At 43.5% G+C, this 18,744-nt stretch overlaps 1 protein-coding gene across 1 annotated transcript; it reads right to left on the minus strand.

Moving 5' to 3' along the window:
• Positions 1-1,295: 1,295 nt before the first annotated feature.
• On the minus strand, positions 1,296-13,228 carry CCDC43 (coiled-coil domain containing 43). The gene is made up of 5 exons (XM_032396617.1): positions 12,875-13,228; positions 9,055-9,142; positions 6,641-6,776; positions 5,283-5,341; positions 1,296-2,929 (listed from the first exon to the last, which is right to left on the minus strand). The coding sequence occupies exons 1-5, from the start codon at positions 13,154-13,156 to the stop codon at positions 2,742-2,744; spliced, it is 753 nt and encodes a 250-aa protein (XP_032252508.1). The 5' UTR covers positions 13,157-13,228; the 3' UTR covers positions 1,296-2,741.
• Positions 13,229-18,744: the final 5,516 nt, after the last annotated feature.

Genomic DNA, 18,744 nt, shown 5'->3' on the forward strand with positions numbered 1-18,744 from the left:
ATACTCTCTAATGGATGGTTCATATGTATTGTACTTCTGAATTACAACCTGTGAGAACAAAAAATAGCACATATAATTTGTAGTGAAACTGATAAAACTGATGCTCATCATTTCTAATCCAAAAGAATTTGGTATATTCAATTTTTTTAAATAGACAAGGTGATGGGGCGCCTGGGTGGCTCAGTCGTTAAGCGTCTGCCTTCGGCTCAGGTCATGATCCCAGCGTCCTGGGATCGGGCCCCGCATCGGGCTCCCTGCTCCTCGGGAAGCCTGCTTCTCCCTCTCCCACTCCTCCTGCTTGTGTTCCTGCTCTCTCTCTCTCTCTCTCTGTCAAATAAATAAATAAAATCTTTAAAAAAAAAAAAATAGACAAGGTGATTTATATAAAAGTAGTTAAAAATTATCTTGAATTATATCAGCATCCTTACCACTTGAATATCTGCTACTATTAAGTTTTAGAGTGTTGGGAATTAATGACTGAAATCCCAATTTTGGACTAAAATGTCAATCATACTACAGAAGATACGGCTGTTTAAAATTTGCCCTTTACAATACTGAACATTTTAGACATAAAGGATTTATCAGCATCTGAATTAAGTGAATAACCTTACTCAAAGCCTAATGAGCTGATCCTTTTTTCCCATTTAAACATTAGTTCAAGGGGCGCCTGGGTGGCTCAGTCGTTAAGTGTCTGCCTCCAGCTCAGGTCATGATCCCAGGGTCCTGCTTCTCCCTCTCCCACTCCCCCTGCTTGTGTTCCCTCTCTCACTGTCTGTCAAATAAATAAATAAAATCTTAAAAAAAATAAACAGTAGTTCAAGTATACACCTAACTGTAACATAATAGAGTCCCAGAAGAACTGGCTACTGTTATAACAGACTATAACAAGTACCCTTCAGGGGTTCATGGATATAACCCGGCTCTGCTTCAGACACCAAAATCAAGGTGAAAATAAACTAAAAATCCAAAATAAGGGTTAATAAAATAGGCTCTCTCATATGCTATCTGTAGCCACAGCTTATTATTGCTACTGCCATAGAGGACTAAGATTCCAAAAGGACTGCAAGGACTTCAAAGCCAATTTACTGACTTCCAATAAAACAAGGTAATCTTTCTGATTTCCTAATACCCAACTTCACAGGAAAATTGAGGCAGAGAATTTGATTCTAGGAAGAGGTTCTACTAATACAACATATTGGGCTAATCAAAATACAAAGCAAAATTCAACACATTCCTAAGTGTTCACACAATTCATTTCCATGGATAGCTGGAAGGAATCAATCAATCAGAAAACAGTGATTTAAATAGTTTATTTTTTTTTAAAAGATGGTTACTTTTTTAAAATGCAATGCCACGGTTATAGGAGTGTATAGAGGTGACACATCTTTTCCTTAACCATGCTTTTTACCTTCTGCACAAAGGTAAAAATTTTTTGTTAACCTCTTAGTTAATGGTATAAAACAGGTCAGCAAACTTTTTCTCTGAAGGGCCAGACAGTAAATATTTTAGGTTTCACAGGCCACAAAAGGTCTCTGTCACATATTCCTCCTTTTACAACCCTTTAAAAATGCAAAATCCCTTGCTGACTTGCACCATACAAAAACTTGCACCATACAAAAACAAACCACGCCAAATTTCCTAGCCTGCAGTAGTTTGCCAACCTCAGGTATAAAATACCTATTTTCTGTCTTGTCAGGGAGATTGCTCCCTTCGGGCTTCTTGACAAGTCTGCTGCCAGAAGTAGAGAAAGGCCTTATTTACAATTGAATGTGGCTTGTGACAAAAGTAGAAATGGAGAGTTCCTGCTCACTTTTGACTCTCCCAGGTTTTTCCACTCATTAAATTTGTTGAGTACACACAATGTACACTCTTAAATATCTTTGTGTTAGCAGAGATTTCCAGTGTTTCTTCCTTAGACGCATGGTTCCTGCAGTTTCTTCCAAACTGTAATTATCGCATCTTTATACTCATGTTTTAGGGCACACCAGGATTAAAATCTCTACTAGCAGTCAAGAGGGCTCATGATTATAAAAAGTGAATCTAGCTATCAATGATATCCTTCCACCCAATACACATCCTTCTTCAAAATCACAGCCTGGATGAGGAAAAATATGTAACTATCTCTACTTAAAAAGATACTTCTTTTCCTCCCATAGGCTGAAACTTAAAAAAAAAACCTCAAATCTAGAACATCTACCACATCATTTCTTCCATTTTCATAGTTTGTTGCCATGTTAACATAATATCTGGATCCAGGTAGGCTCTTCATTAGCTTTCTATTTCATCCATAAAACAATACAGTAAGAGGTAACTACTACTTTCAAAGTACTTTATGCTCCCACATTTCACCTCAGAAAAGGAGTGGTCATGATTCTGCTCCTTCAGGATGAAAACTGTAACTGTCTGCTTTCTGAATACTTCTGTTATTTATCCTAGGTGAGGGAAGACTTTTAAAGTGGCCAAAAGGAGCCAGGACTTCAGTATTAAAATATAAAAGTTGCCCCCATTCCAGATCTTTGGTACAGACATCAACCACAATAATCTGATTACCCACACCACAGAGACATGGCACATTTTGTAATTAGAAGTGTTTGTGATTTTCCTTTTGACCATGTAAACAAAAGGGAAATGCCTTGGGAAACCACTCTGCAATGTTCTCTCACTTCTCTTAAATACACATGTGCACAATCACTTCTCCCTTTGATCAAGTCCATGAGGAGAAAGAACAGAGTGGACCAAGGTTATCGCTTCCGCTCCCCTCTTTGTGTCCTTTTCTTTTCCTTTTCCTTGCGCTCCTGCTTGGCTAGTTTGTCTCTCTCCCTCTGCAGCTTGTCCTGTTCCTTCTTCCTTTGGGACTCATCCCGAAGCGAGTCTCGCTCCAGTTTTCGGGCATTGAGGACATCTTCCACATTGGTGTTTCGGAACAGAGCTACAGGTGAGTTAAGGGATTAGGGTACAAGTCACACAGGTCCCAAATACTGCTCTGTCCTTATTTTCTCTCTACATATTCCTAGTCTTTAAAAAAAAAAAAAAAGTCCTGGGGCGCCTGGGTGGCTCAGCTGTTAAGCGTCTGCCTTCGGCTCAGGTCGTGATCCCAGGGTCCCGGGATCGAGCCCCGCATTAGGCTCCCTGCTCAGTGGGAAGCCTGCTTCTCCCTCTCCCACTCCCCCTGCTTGTGTTCCCTCTCTCGCTGTGTCTCTCTCTGTCAAATAAAGAAAATCTTTAATAAATAAATAAATTAATTAATTAATTAATTAAAAAGTCCTTATGATAATTTATCTTTGGTCTAATGGGAAATCCTGAAACTACCATTACAAAGGTTTAAACTTTTGAATAATCCTCAGAATAAAAATCTCAGACTTCTCTAAATTTGAATGTTAAAATATTTTATGAAAATGAAATTTTATTCCAGAATAAGTACTTAGATCATGGCAGAATATTGTTGGGAGTATCTAGGCTAGTTTTAGTCAACAGAGTATTACTGTAACTGGCAAAAATTTTATGTACTTGGCACTATTAAAATGCTTGAAAAAGAGTTAAATAAGTTGTTTAACCTTACTAAACTTTATCAATTTGCTTTTTTTCCTAGACCACTGAAGCTTAAGTGAAAAACATGTTCTAATAACCACAAACTCTGAATTTATAAAAGACATGAAATAAGTTTAACCAGTTAGAAAATACCTAGCCAAAAACTTTACCCCTCATTTCTTGGGACTTTAAAAACACAACCTGGGGGTGCCTGGCGGGCTTAGTCAGCAGAGCACGCGCCTCGATCTCGGGGTCGTGGGTTCGAGCCCCAAAATGGGTGTAGAGATTACTAAAAAAAAACCAACCTGTTAGCACCAGACAAGCTCCTCTGTACTTTTTTTTTTTTTAAAGATTTTATTTATTTATTTGACAGAGAGATACAGAGAGAGCACAAGTAGGCAGAGAAGCAGGCAGAGGTAGAGGGAGAAGCAGGCTCCCCACAGAGCAGGGAGCCCGATGCGGGACTCGATCCCAGGACCCTGGGACCATGACCCGAGCTGAAGGCAGCCGCCTAACCGACTGAGCCACCCAGGCGACCAACTCCTCTGTACTCTTAAAACATAACTCTGTTGCTTTGGTGCTTTAAAATAAATGTCTCTGACATAACCTCCCCTTCTTTGATAACCCACCATACTTCTCATCCTTAAGAAGGTGGATTTTTTTTTTTTTTTAAAGATTTGAGAGAGCGAGCAAGCACGCAAAAGCAGGTGGGGAGGCAGAGGGAAAGGGAGAAGCAGACTCCTTGCTGAGCACGGAGCCCGATGCAGGGCTCAATCCTAGGACCCTGAGATCATGACCTGAGCTGAAGGCAGACTGAAGCAACTAAGCCCCTAAGAAGGTAGATTTCTAAATGCAGGGGCGCCTGGGTGGCTCAGTCGTTAAGCGTCTGCCTTCGGCTCAGGTCATGATCCCAGGGTCCTGGGATCGAGTCCCACATCGGGCTCCCTGCTCAGCGGGAAGCCTGCTTCTCCCTCTCCCACTCCCCCTGCTTGTGTTCCTGTTCTCGCTGTCTCTCTCTGTCAAATAAATAAATAAAATCTTTAAAAAAAAAAAAAAACAAATGCAGAAGCTTCTCAGGGCACCTGGGTAGCTTAGTCGGTTAAGTGTCTGACTCTTGGTTTTGGCTCAGGTCATGATCTCAGGGTCCTGAGATCGAGCCCTGCATCAGGCTCCTCAGGACCTTCCCGCCGCTTTAGCGGGAAGTCTGCTTGAGATTCTCTCTCCCTCACCCTCTGCCCCTTTCTCCCGCTTGTGCTCTCTCTCAAATAAATAAATCTTAAAAAAAAAAATAAATATAGAATCTTCTCATAAGTGTCTGTTGGTAGGGACTTTCCTCAGCACATTTTTCCATCCGTCCATATTTTCAGCTCAAAAGTATTCAGTGTTTGTGTTCTCTTTCCAAAAAATTATACGGTCTCTGAGGACAAAGTCAAAATTTCAATATTATTTTAACTACTTCCACTGCTGGGAAACCCAGTGCTATCCACAGGGAGTATAGATTCTTATTTTCCCTTAGAAATCCTCCCTTAAGTTAAGAAATCCTTCCTCCCTTCACATTAGATGTTAACATGTTTTCTTTGGGGAGAGTTCTCGTTAAATTGACTATTTATGGTTGTCCTTGGAATGGGGCTCAAAATGCTGGCCCGACACAAGTTCCTGTTGGTAAAAGGATCCCCCAGCAATGACAACAAGATGAAAACTGTTCAAGAGTATTCAATGGAGAAACATTTGGGGACGGACAAAGAGAAGGATACATTTATCAGAACCAATGTTCATTGTGGTGGCACATGAGTCATCCTTCTCAGCTGCTTCGGTAAGCGTCGTTAAGGAAAGTCGGACGGAAAGCAAAGGCCGGCACATCCCAACTCAACGTCAGAAAACATTTAGTGAAGTAACGGGCAGGGAAAGCATGCTGAAGGAAAACACCGTCAGAGGTGTGGTGGTAAACCCAGCACAGTCATCTTCAGAAGTCTCAAGATTGTTCAGAGCTACTGTGAGATCCTTAGCTGCTGGACGCTGAAAAGAAACAGCCCGATCTGGGTGGACTTTCCCCATTACCTGGCAGCCCAGGGAAAGGCGAGAGGACGGTGCTTCTCAAAGTGTGGTTCCCAGAACTCCCAGGGAGCTTATTAGAAAAGCACATTCTTGGGCCCCACCCTGCACCTACTAAATCAAACTGGGGAGTGGGGCCCAGCAATCTGGGTCTTAACAAGTTCTCCAGGAGAACCACTGCTTAAAATGTTCTTTTCCAGCCCAAGAAAGGAGGTTTTGTCATTGGAACCATAGCTCTGCTGACCCTGGCAAGAAAAAAACATTAGGAGAAACTAAGAAGACAAGCTGGCCCCAAAGGGCCTATTTCCTGAACTTATGATGGGACAGCCAACATTTCTGCTATGAGGTCCACATGCTCCATTCAATCACGCTCTATATAGCTAAGCGTCTCCTGAACAAGTTCAAACTCACAGGGAACCAAGCCTGTCCCCGTCAACAGCAATTGCCTTTGGCACAGCCCCCAAATTCCAGATTTCTTCTGTGTTGGTTGGGGATTCAGTCTCACTTTCAATTATGTGGTCACTGGAATATTAAAAAAAAAAAATTTTTTTTTTTTTTTTCCAAATGAAACTGCTCCAAATTTGGGAATCCTTCATCCAAAAACATCTATATCCTAGTCCTGGTTTTGCCACTAAATCTATGCATGCCTCTGATCACACATTCATCTCCTACTGTCACAGTTTCTTTATCAACTGGGAAAAGAATATAAAGATGGATTATACATAGGACACTATACTGGACAGAAAGGTATTATACAAAAATAAAGAATCACAGCTATATCTTAGCTTCTGAAAATACAATATAAACGGTCCATTAAGGCATTTCTTTTACACCGAAGTCTTCAGGAACGTACGGATGATGTGTTGAAAAATATTAAGTCTCATATCAACTGTCCCAACATCACTCCTCACACCCATGAAGGGCCACAGATCAGATCCGTTTTAGAAGGGAAAAAGTACACTATACGGGGAGATTGGCAACTTCTCAAAGCGCGCTGTAGACCAGCAAGCACTTCGGACTCAGGCCTCAGGGAATGGTCCCAAGACTCCGAAAAGGATATTCTTCTTCATCTGTCACATCAGCATACTGGGCCAGGAGGGCGGCTTTTCTCTGCTTCTCCTCTTCGGACACCATCCTGGGCTTCACCACAATCTGTGCCTGCTTCTCAATTAGGGTGGCAATGGCCTGTACCTCATCTGGGAGGGGGAAGGGAAGGGAAGGGAGGGACAACAAGGCTGTATGTGAAAAAACAAGCTCACCAAACCACTAGTCCACCCAGATAGTGCTTGCGGGAAAGACAGTGGCATCTGCTGACTCTTTAGGGCCCTGGGCTTCAAAGGAGGTGCCTCGGGGGCCAATGAGAAAGGCAAGGAAAGGCCATGCGGGCTAGGCTTTAGGTCTTGTATCCATCTTCGATCAGAGCAGCCCTGCTTTTTTTTTTTTTTTTTTAAAGATTTTACTTATTTGATAGAGAGAGAGCGAGAGTAGGAACACAAGCAGGGGGAGTGGGAGAGGGAGAAGCAGGCTTCCTGCCGAGCAGGGAGCCCGATGTGGGACTCGATCCCAGGACCCTGGGATCATGACCTGAGCCGAAGGCAGATGCTAAACGACTGAGCCACCCAGGAGCCCAGAACAGTCCTGCTTTTACTTGTTTTATAAATTGAAGTTCTGCTGCTTAAAAAAAAAAAAAAAAAAAGGTTGAAAAGCACTGCATTAGAATCATAGAAAATTCAGCTTCAAGCATGCAACTTTTTCCCCTCTTAACCCAGAAACCTAAGAAGGAATCTAGAATCAACTTATGCTGGTCTCTTTTGTAGTGATGATTATGCCCGGTGAAATTCATAGATTATTTTAAAATAAAATCAACTATTGGGGCACCTGGATGGCTCAGTTGGTTGAGTATCTGCCTTCGGCTTGGCTCATGATCCCAGGGTCCTGGGATTGAACCCCGCATTGGGCTCCCTTCTCATCGGGAAGCCTGCTTCGCCCTCTCCCACTCCCTCTGCTTGTATTCCCCCTCTCACTGCCTCTCTGTCAAATAAATAAATAAAATCTTTAAAATAAAATCTTTAAAATCAAATAAAATCTTTAAAATCAAATCAACTATTAAGTTAACCATTCTCAAAGAAAGGAGGCAACGGTGCCCAGTAGTGGTTTTTACTCCTGGATCCACATTAGAATCATCTGGGAGCTTTAAAAAAAAAGAACAAAAAACAGGGATGCCTGGGTGGCTCAGTTGGTTAAGCCTCTGCCTTTGGCTCAGGTCATGATCCCAGGGTCCTGGAATCAGGCCCCATCTCGGGTTCCCTGTTCAGTGGGGAGCCTGCTTCTCCCTCTGCCCCACCCCCTGCTTATGCTCTCTCTCTCCCTGTCTCCCTCTCTAATAAATAAATATATACCTTTAAAAAACAAACAAACAATACATGGGTCCCACCCCAAAGATATTTCTATAACTGGTCCACGGTATGGCCCGGGCACTGGCATCTTTTAAACTGTATCAGGTAGTTCTTTTTTTTTTTTTTTTTTTTTAAATTTTTTTTTTTTTTTTTGAGAGAGCGAGAATGAGAGAGAGAGAGTACATGAGAGGGGGGAGGGTCAGAGGGAGAAGCAGACTCCCTGCTGAGCAGGGAGCCCGACGCGGGACTCGATCCCGGGACTCCGGGATCATGACCTGAGCTGAAGGCAGTCGCTTAACCGACTGAGCCACCCAGGCGCCCTGTATCAGGTAGTTCTAATGGACAGCCAAGACTGAGAACTAATGTGTAGACAGTTTAGAATTGCTTCAAGTCTGGCTTTTACAATTTGAGTTTTCTGCAGTTAATCTGTCATTCTAATGGCTGTATTAATCCACTTCTCTTTCATTTTAAGGGGTGACAAAGTTAGCTGAATAAAGCAAAATATCGATCACAATTGTTATGAAATGAAAATACGGAAAAGAAAGGGTGGGGGGAGGGCGCCTGGGTGGCTCAGTCCTTAAGCGTCTGCCTTCGGCTCAGGTCATGATCCACAGGTCATGATCCCAGGGTCCTGGGATCAAGTCCCACATCAGGCTCCCTGCTCCGGCGGGAAGCCTGCTCTCCCTCTCCCACTCCTGCTGCTTGTGTTCCCTCTCTCGCTGTCTGTCATATAAATAAATAAAATCTTAAAAAAAAAAAAGAAGCGGGGGGGGGGATAGTTGGCCCCAATCCCTGCCATGAAAATCTACGAGGGGCAGTGGAAAGAGGATGAAAAGAAAAGTGAAAGCCAGAATGAAGATGACTGTGGTCAGAGGAGGTGGAAAACTGGAGAAGGGGAAAAGGAAACCAACGTTCAGTTAAAAACTTCATGGAAGCTGCTGGGTGTTTACCAGTTTAAATTATCTTAAGCAAAATGAGTAGAAAACGGAGAAAACTCAAAATTCTCTCGCTAACAGCTGTACAGGAAAGGTTGCTGGAAAAGGCACTGGAGGTTAGACAGACAAACTCCCAACTCTACCTTCTTTTTTCACATTGGTGACGACATTTTGACTTTCCGACCATCGTTCCACAATCTCCTTGCAGATGTTTAGAAGAGAATCTTCTTCCTAGTTGGAAAAGTAGACCAATTAATTTCCTGAGAGCCCTCAGCCTGCACAAAGCCCAGGCACAGGGCACAGCTCTCCCTCTGGTGATGAGGAGTCACGGGGAAGGTTTGGGAGCCACATGTTTCTCTTCTGAGTCTCAGAATCCACACCTGCTGGATTAAGAGCACCCACTCCGTCCTGCCAAGCGCCAAGGGAAAGGATTCACAATAACTTAGGACAGTCTTCCTCATGGTTTTGGCGCAAAAACGTGTTGCCCGAGTTAAAACTCTCCTCTGTGAGATCTTCCTTGGCTGATACACTCAACTCAGTATACTCTCCAAGGATTATCAACTTACATGTTGGAACATATCCATGACCTTGCTGAGCCCACCGCTTTAGGTGATAAATGAGTAGATGTCTCCTATCCACTCATCCCTCTGTCCATTTTACACAAGCATACATATTCCGCATGCTGACCAATCTTCCTCCTTAGCATGGTATAACAAAAGGATGTTGGCTTTAAGTATCAGACATACTTAAAGTCAAACCCAGATCCATGAACGAGTTTCTTAACTTTCTGAGCTTCACATCTTGTCAGGAATTTAGCGAGGATGAATGAGAATGTGTAAAAAACCCCTACCCTGCTTGGCAAAGAAAAAGCACTTCAACAAATACGGGTATTTCCCTCCATCTTCATTACGGCTGCCTACCATCTTCATGTTCTACCCCTCAAAATGAGCTGTCAGCTCATGTGCCAGGCACTGTTCTCAATACTTCACGTAAGAATTCTTAAAACAATCCCAAGATATAAGCACTATTGCTACTCTCAATTTATAGATGAGGAAACCAAGGTACAGAGGTTAAGTAACTTACCCAAGGTCATACAAGTAAAAAAACAAAAAACACAAATGGACTAAACAGGATTTGAACCCAAACAGTCTACCTCCAAGCCCAGGTTCTCAACCATTGTATGATACCTTCTCTCAAAGAAAGCAAGGAGAGGCAGAACACAGACTTTTTAAAGATTTTATTGTTGTTGTTTTTTTTAAGTAATTTCTATACCCAATGTGGGACTTGAATGCACAACCCTGAGATCAAGAGTGGCATGCTCTACAGAATGAGCCAGCCAGGTGAACCCCTCTTTTGGATTTCCTTATTTTGTACCCAACAAAGGATTCCATCTTCTACCCTGCATCCTTTAAGCACACACGTCAAACATACAGAACTTCTTTAGCCCAGTTTCTGTAGTTCATGGACCGCCCCCCAACAAGAAAAGCAAAAGAAGAAAAGGAAGGAAAAGGAGTAGAGAAGCAAAAGAGAAAGGGTGCCCTTGGAGGACAAGGTGGTTTATTCTCTTCTCTTCACCCAGACCAAAAGAGTTCATCCATCCATTTGTTCATTTATTCATCCAGATGGTGCCTGCCATGTTGAAGGCACTAAGATGAGTGGTAAGAGATGAATGAGAAACAGCCCCGGGTCTCATGACACTGATAATTTAGAAGGCTGGTATATAAACAGCTGCCATATGGGGCGCCTGGGGGGCTCAGTTGTTAAGCGTCTGCCTTCGGCTCAGGTCACGATCCCAGGCTCCTGGGATCGAGCCCCGCATCGGGCTCCCTGCTCAGCGGGAAGCCTGCTTCTCCCTCTCCCTCTCCCCCTTCTTGTGTTCCCTCTCTCACTGCTTCTCTCTCTGTCCAATAAATAAATAAAATCTTTAAAAAAAAAAATAAATAAAATAAAATAAACAGTTGCCATAAAATGCAATACCCCAAGTAATGTAATAATCCTACTTAAAATTTAAAACTTACCCCTCCATTCCACTCCTGATCTTCTTATAATGTTCCTTTTTTCCTAGCACTTATCATTTTCTGACATACTATATAATTTACTGATTAAGTTTTTCCCTGCTAGAATGTCACCCTGTCAGGGCAGGGATTTCTGTTTTGTTCCCTGAGGTACCCCAACCATGTAGAGCAGTGCTTTGCAGAGAGTAACCCTATCAATAAAAACTTGATGAATCAATCAATCAATCAATACAAATGCTACTGGAAGGAATAAAAAAAAGGATAATAAAAAGCTTTGATTAACTGTTATCTGCTCCTGACAAGATACATTGTTCTTGAATCTTAACTCAAATTGTTGCTGACAAATTTCTTAACTCCTAATATTGAATCCTAGCCCAATCTGGTGATTGATCTGGCTATGCCTTTTGTTTTTCCTGGAAAGGGATTCGGTACAACAGTCAGTGGCTTTTATACAGAGCCTGACCGACAGAAAGTAAGCAGCACTATGAATTAAGTGTTCGATATATACCACATTCATTGGCCTTGCTGATCTATAAAGTTGTTTCTCAGTGGTTTCATGAACGCTGCCTCACCATATAATTCCTGGCCAATTCTTCCCAAAGTCATTTCTTATATAGAAGGGGTTGGGAAAACCAAGAGAAAATTAAGCATAGTGTGTGAATCGGGCAGAGAGAGGGGGAAAGGAGTCTGTCTTCTGTAGTTCATGTAAACAAGAAGCGGATATAAAGAACCAAATCTGGTTCTAGATAACTTTTCTCTCTTCTGCCAAGAGACTTAATAGTCTAAGCAAATTCATGCCTGCCTTTAGCAGTTCTAAATAATGACACCATGAAAAGAAGTCAAGGAGCTAGTACCAATGGGTACCCAAGTTATTTCAACTTCTTTTTCATGGAGTCTTTAGAGACTTCCAAGCTGGAAATAAAAACTAACTTAAATTGCTTGCCTCACGCTACCCCCGTCCCCCTCCAACAACCTGCAATGTCAGGGTCCAGGAAAAGAATTTACTCCATAGTGTTCTATCTCCACTGAATTTAGGAGCTGCATCACAAGCTGTGTTAAAGCTTTCCCATTTACAGGTCAATCTCACCAGAGCAGGCTTTGGGACTAAAAGGGGGACACTGCCAGGAGGACCTGGGACAGCTGCATTAGTATTATATTTCAACCATCTGCCCAAACATTGAACGGTGTTTCCACCAAGTAAATGTAAGCAGAGATGAAGGCAGCAGAATGGTCAGGTTGGAAAAGTGGACAACCTGGTGATTTACTACCTAAACACAGATTAAAATACACATTTCTGAACCTGCTTCTAAGCAGCTGGGTACCAAGTTTATCTCTCTTCTTTAAAACTCTGACCTTATTTGCCACCTCCGCCAGCAAACACCGATGATTACTGCATTTCTAAATACTATAAAAGATCAAGCACAATATTTGCTTCAGTTCCGGCTTAGACCTATACCTAGATTTTGACTGCCAACTTACCTTTTTTGGCCTCTTACCTCCAAAATAGGAACCGAGAGGGTACTTCCTGCAGGCTTTTGTCATGGGACAGCCCTGGGCACTGCCTCCTAAAGAGCACAGACATCCCAGAGCACTTGATTCCCCTCTCTGAACACTGTCAGTGGATGGGAATGAAATTGGTCGTTATGCGTTTATGATAAAACTCTCATTTAGACATTTCAGCGCCTTCGGAAGAATACTCACCCGCAGGCATCCGAGAGGGCCGTTTCTCCAGGAATAAGGGATATCCATTCTTCTCTATGCACCTGCAACCTCCTGACTTCCCCAAACCCTGGTTGGGGAGCAATCCCCTTCCCCCGCGGCCAAGAGCTCAGAATACCCTCTCCCAGGTGAAACCACTAATTGTCTGGGACAGCAGGTATGGGAAAGGGGTTACGAAGTACTGACAGGGGCCGCCAGGAAGCTAAAGGAACGTGTCCGGGCTTCTCACCAAGAAAGCAGAGAGGATACCCTGCAGAGCGTCCAGCTTCTCTTCTTCCTCCTCCTCCTGCAGGACACCCAGGATGTAGGCACCGTAAACGGCTCGATCCACTCCCAGCGCCTCCAACCGTCCGTCCAGCCACGACCCAAAGCCACTGCCCCCGCCATCGCCTTCTCCGGAGGCAGCCGCAGCCACTTCGCTGGGCGCCGCCATCTTGGGGTCAGGGTCCTGCCGGCCTCCAGGGCGCCTACCGCAGTGCCTGACGGGCCGCGCCGCAGGCCCACTGCGCATGCTCCGAAGGAGAACCCACAGCCCGGCGGATGGGGCCTGGAGCCAATCGACCTGCAGCGGTCGGCCTGGGCATTTTTGCACCTTCTAAATAGGGCGCCTGTTGGCGTAGGCGCGGTTGCGTCATCGCTCAGGAACGCGGCAGATGAGTCTTCCTAACAGACTCTTTTTTTTTTTTTGAGAGAGAGAGCACATGAGAGGGGGGAGGGTCAGAGGGAGAAGCAGACTCCCCGCCGAGCAGGGAGCCCGATGCGGGACTCGATCCAGGGACTCCAGGATCATGACCTGAGCCGAAGGCAGTCGCTTAACCAACTGAGCCACCCAGGCGCCCACAGACTCTTTTTTTACAGTTGGTTCAGAGAGGTTCGGTAACTTGGCCAAAGTCACGCGGTTACTAACTAAACGGGCCTGGAGCTCAACTGCACTTCCCCGCGCCCTGGCAGGCTAGATACTAAGTCGCCCACTCCCACACAGCTTTCGAGAAGGAACCGGCTGACTGTCCCGGATACCCACCGTCCCAATCAACTCGCACCACCTTCGCCTTTCCAAGCTCCGCGCGTACCAAAACTCAAGCTCCAGAGAGCCTTCCCCGGGCCCCCGCAGTCTGGGTTAAGACCGCTCCGATGCGCCGCGGTTGCTTCTCTGCATTCAGCATGCAGTATCGGACAATGTAGGTGCTCAATAAATGATCAGGCACCCTCAAGTCATTTTTCACTCATTCATTCAACACTTAAACGCATATCTCTGAAGAGCCTTCTTTACTCGTTGCCCCCCGGCACTGTGCTAAGTAAGAGCTTTTGATGCATTAGTGCTTGTAATCCCCTCAACAAGCCTGTGGCGAGATACTTTTATTGTCCCTGGATTATAGGGAGGGAAACCGAGGCACAGAGTCCCACAGCTACAGAAGCCTAACCAGAGGCAAGGAGCTCGTGCACAGCTGACTCTGGGAAACACCTGGCTCCGGGCTGAAATGAATTAGCCAAGAAGCTAGCTAGGTTGGCTCTTCCTGAATTACAGAGAGGCTGGTAGGTCACGGACCTGACTCCTTCATTCACTAAATATTTGAGTACCTAACAGCATGGCATAGCTCCTAGGCACTGAAAATACAAAGATAAAAATGTCACAAGATCTCTGCCCTCAAAGGGACTTCAATCTGGTGGGAACAGGCAATGTTTAATGACAGTATAGTGAGGTAAATGTTTTAATGGAGCTCTGTCCAATGGAGGTTGCCCATTGGGGCTTGCCAGTTGACAGACTTGGGAGCCATTATGACTCAAGGGTCATAGTTTGAGGTCAGTGCAGAGCCCCTCAACCAGAAAAGTACCATGAAATTTTGTTAGCTTTTCTTTCAGTTTTTATTTTGAAATAATTATGGACTCGTGGGAAGTTGCAAAAATAGTACACAGAAACCTGGGCACCTTCACCCAGTTTCCTCCAGTGGTAACATCTCTATAACTGTAGTACAACATCAAAATTAGGAACTCGATATTGGTACTATGCCCAAAGATTTTTGAAGGCCTTAGGAACTTCTCACAAAACTGAGTGAAGGCTCTTCAGACCCTGCATTAAAGAAAATACTTAAGGGTGCCTGGGTGGCACGGTGGGTTGGGTGTCGACTCTTGGTTTCAGCTTGGGTCGTGACCTCAGGGTGGTGAGATCCAGCCCCTCATCAGGCTCTGTGCTGGGCACACAGTCTGCTTGAGTTTCTCTCTCCCTCTCCTTCTGCCCCTCGTGCACATTCTCTCTCTCTCTCTCAAATAAATAAATCTTAAAAAAAAATCCTCATTGGCTATTTTATTACAAAAGTAATCACTTGTGGTTAAAAAATACAACTGGAAAAGTGACAGAAAGCTTACAGAAAAAATCAAAATTACTTTTTAAACTATAAAAAAATGCTGACACATAATTTTTTAAATACGCAAATTAAACTTGGAGATGAGATACCATGTTTACGTCTCAGATCAAAAAGGCTGATGATGGGGCGCCTGGGTGGCTTGGGCGTTGGGCGTCTGCCTTCTACTGAGGTCATGATCCCAGCGTCCTGGGATCCAGCCCCGCGTCAGGCTCCCTGCTCAGTGGGAAGCCTGCTTCTCCCTCTCCCACTCCCCCTGCTTGTGTTCCCTTTTGCTGTCTCTCTCTGTCAAATAAATAAAATCTTTAAAAAAAAAAAAAAAGGTGGATAATATGCTGTGTTGATCTGTGATTGGGTGGCAGGCACTGGAAAATGCTGGAGCAGGAAGTAGATCAGTACAATCTCATTGGATGGCAATTTGAAAAGACCCAGCATTTCTACTTCTGGGAATTTATTATAGTACATACATGTGTGCAGAATGACCTATTTATAAGGATATTCATTACAGTGATGCTTATTGTAGTGAAAGGACAGAAATAGTCTCCATCCTGTCAATGGGAGACAGGCTCAAAAAAGCCACAAAAAGAAGTATGGACAGCTATAAAAATGGAGGAAGCACTTTATGTACTGACAGGTAACAAAACTCAAGATACATTGTTAAAGAAAAAAGTGAGGCTCAGAACAGTATGTAATGTTTGCTACCAATTATGTTTGAAAAGAAGGTGGGTAGGGGGAATACATATACATATGTGTCCTTGCATGTGCATAAAATATCTCTGGAAAGATACACAAGGGGTAGGAGAATGGTTGTCACTGAGGAGGAGAACTCAAGGAGACTAGTTTCAAGACATCTTGTTTTAAAATTATGAGCGGGGCGCCTGGGTGACTCAGTCAGTTAGGCATCTGACTTTTTTTTAAGATTTTATTTATTTGTCAGAGAGAAGCAGGGGGAGCGGCAGGCAGAAGGAGAAGCAGGCTCCCCACTGAGCAAGGGGCCCAATGTGAGACTCGATCCCAGAACCCTGTGATCATGACTGGAGCTGAAGGCAGACACCCAACCGACTGAGCCACCCAGGCATCCCTAGGCATCCAGCTCTTGATTTGGCTCAGGTCAAGATCTCGGGGTCCTGGGATTGAGCCCCGCATCAGGGTCCACATTCAGTGGGGAGTCTGTTTCTCCCTCTGCCCCACCCCCCACTCATGCTCTCTCTCTCTCAAATAAAATCTTTAAAAAAAATAAAATTGTGAGATATTTATTTACCCTGCATCTTTTTTTTTTTCTTTTCAGAAATAAAACTTACTGAATACTTTCTCCAATCTCATTTTCTTCCCTTCCTCCCCAGAGGTAACCACTATTCCTAAATTTAGTGTTTATCCTCCTCTGGAATGTTTGAAACATAGTATATATTACAACATGTATATGTATTTATCCATACATATATATGTATCTGTAAACAATATGTCACATTGTTTTTGCATGTTGGACTTTTCATCCTGCAGTGTGCTTTTTTTTCACATAAAATTGTTTAAAATATTGGGACGCCTGGGTGGCTCAGTCGGTGAAGCGGCTGCCTTCGGCCCAGGTCATGATCCCAGGGTCCTGGGATCGAGTACCACATCGGGCTCCTTGCTCAGCAGGGAACCTGCTTCTCCCACTCTCTCCATCTGCTTGTGCTCTCTCTGTCAAATAAATAAAATCTTTAAAAAAAAAAATTGTTTAAAATATTTACCTATGTTGATACAAGTAGCCCTTATCCATTCATTAAACCACTCTATAGTATTCCACTGCTTGAATATATCCCAGTTGATCCATTCCTTTGTTGGTGGGCATTTAGGTTATTTCCCAGTTTCCCAAATAGTGCTTCAATTCACATTCTTATATATGTCTCTTTATAGGCTTGTGGGAAAGTTTCTCTAGGCCAGTAAGCATCAAACATACATTTTTTAAAAGATTTATTTATTTATTTTAGAGAGAGAGCATGAGCGGTGGGGAGGGGCAGAGGGAGAGAGAGAATCTCAAGCAGATTCCCCACTGAGTGCAGAGCCTGATGCAGGGCTCAATCTCATGACCCTGAGATCATGACCTGATCTGAAACCAATAATCTGATGCTTAACTGCCTACGGCACCCAGGGACCCAGCATCAAACATATTTTTGCCACATACTCTTAGCAGGAAAAATATTTCACTACGCATGTCTAATGTATGAATGTGTATTTATTTATGAATCACTATAACAAATTAGTATTCCATCATAAGACATCCAAAAGATAACTATAAAAGGGGGGATTAAAAAGTGAATAATGATGGTTAGCATTTTTTAGCAATAAAGTAATTTTTAATTAAAAAAAAAGTGAAGAGGGGCGCCTGGGTGGCTCAGTCAGTTGAATGTCTGACTCTTGATTTTGGCTCAGATCATGATCTCAGAATCGTGGGACCGAACCCCACATCAGGCTCTTCACTCAGCGCAGTCTTCTGGTCCCTCTCCCTCTGCTCCTCTCCTCACTTGCTCTCTCTCAAATAAATAAATACAATATTTTTTAAAAGGTGGAGTAAATAGGGGCACCTGGCTGGCTTAGTTGTTAGAGCATCCAACTCTTGATCTCTGGGTGATGAGTGTGAGCCCCATTTTAGGCATAGAGATTACAAAAAAAAAGTGAGGTAAGTAACATATTACAAATATCATACATATTATGAAAATCCTTAGTGAACATAAAGTGGTTGCATATGCTTCATTACTTTCCCCGCGTCTTTTTTTCTTTTTAATTATGGTAAAATGTACCTAACATAAAATTTACCATCTTAACCATTTTTTTTTTTTTTTTTTTTTTAGATTTTATTTATTTATTTGACAGAGAGAGAGACAGCGAGAGAGGGAACACAAGCAGGGGGAAAGGGAGAGGGAGAAGCAGGCTTCCCACGGAGCAGGGAGCCCGATGCGGGGCTCGATCCCAGGACCCTGAGATCATGACCTGAGCCAAAGGCAGTCGCTTAACCAACTGAGCCACCCAGGCGCCCCCCATCTTAACCATTTTTAAGTGTACAGTTCCGTAGTGTTAAGGATCAGTACTGGCAAGGATTTCTCTTTAACTTCAGTGATTTTTTTTCACTGGTTGGTCAGGTGCCTCCCTCTCAGCACTGGTTGGATTTTCATTGAACCTGAGTGTTTGTACTTGAAGTATTCACTTGCGAGTAATCTCAATCTTGCTTCTTCTAACAAATTTTTGTTAAATCCTTTGTCCCCTTGGAAGGTTAGGAAAATTAAATCCAGATTGCATAATCTGTAAATCCATCCATCTGGGCATATGTAAACTACATAGAATACTAAAACACAAACATCACAGAGCTGAAAGAAAAAAACACAATACTCCTCCAAATATGAAGCTTCCTTTCCCCCTGCCCCAGATAACTCCCCTGCCTTACTACATAACCCAGGATGTCTGACAAGAGAGGCCCAGGGAGGGCACCAATGTCAATTTGCTTATGAATGATTAGCAAAGCTTACTTGTTTTTATTCTTTTAGATAAAAAATGAGTTTAGGGGTGCCTGGGTGGTTCAGTTGTTAAGCATCTGCCTTTGGCTAGAGTTATGATCCCAGGTCCTGGGATGGAGCCCTGCATCGGGGTTCCCTGCTCAGCGGGAAGCCTGCTTCTCCCTCTCCCACTCCCCCTGCTTGTGTTCCCTCTCTCGCTGTCTCTCTCTCTCTGTCAAATAAATAAAATCTTTTTTAAAAAAATAAAT

Source organism: Phoca vitulina, unplaced genomic scaffold, assembly GCF_004348235.1.
Source record: "Phoca vitulina isolate PV1807 unplaced genomic scaffold, GSC_HSeal_1.0 scaffold92, whole genome shotgun sequence".
NCBI classification, from domain to species: Eukaryota; Metazoa; Chordata; class Mammalia; order Carnivora; family Phocidae; genus Phoca; species Phoca vitulina.

Excerpts from the sequence above, each read along its gene's own strand:
- CCDC43 (XM_032396617.1), bottom strand. The coding sequence starts at position 13,156 with ATGCGCAGTGGGCCTGCGGCGCGGCCCGTCAGGCACTGCGGTAGGCGC. Across the intron at positions 9,143-12,874 it reads GTATCCTCTCTGCTTTCTTG|GAAGAAGATTCTCTTCTAAA; the intron begins GTGAGAAGCCCG and ends TTTTCCAACTAG. Across the intron at positions 5,342-6,640 it reads GATGTGACAGATGAAGAAGA|CGAAGCAGCTGAGAAGGATG; the intron begins ATATCCTTTTCG and ends AACGACGCTTAC.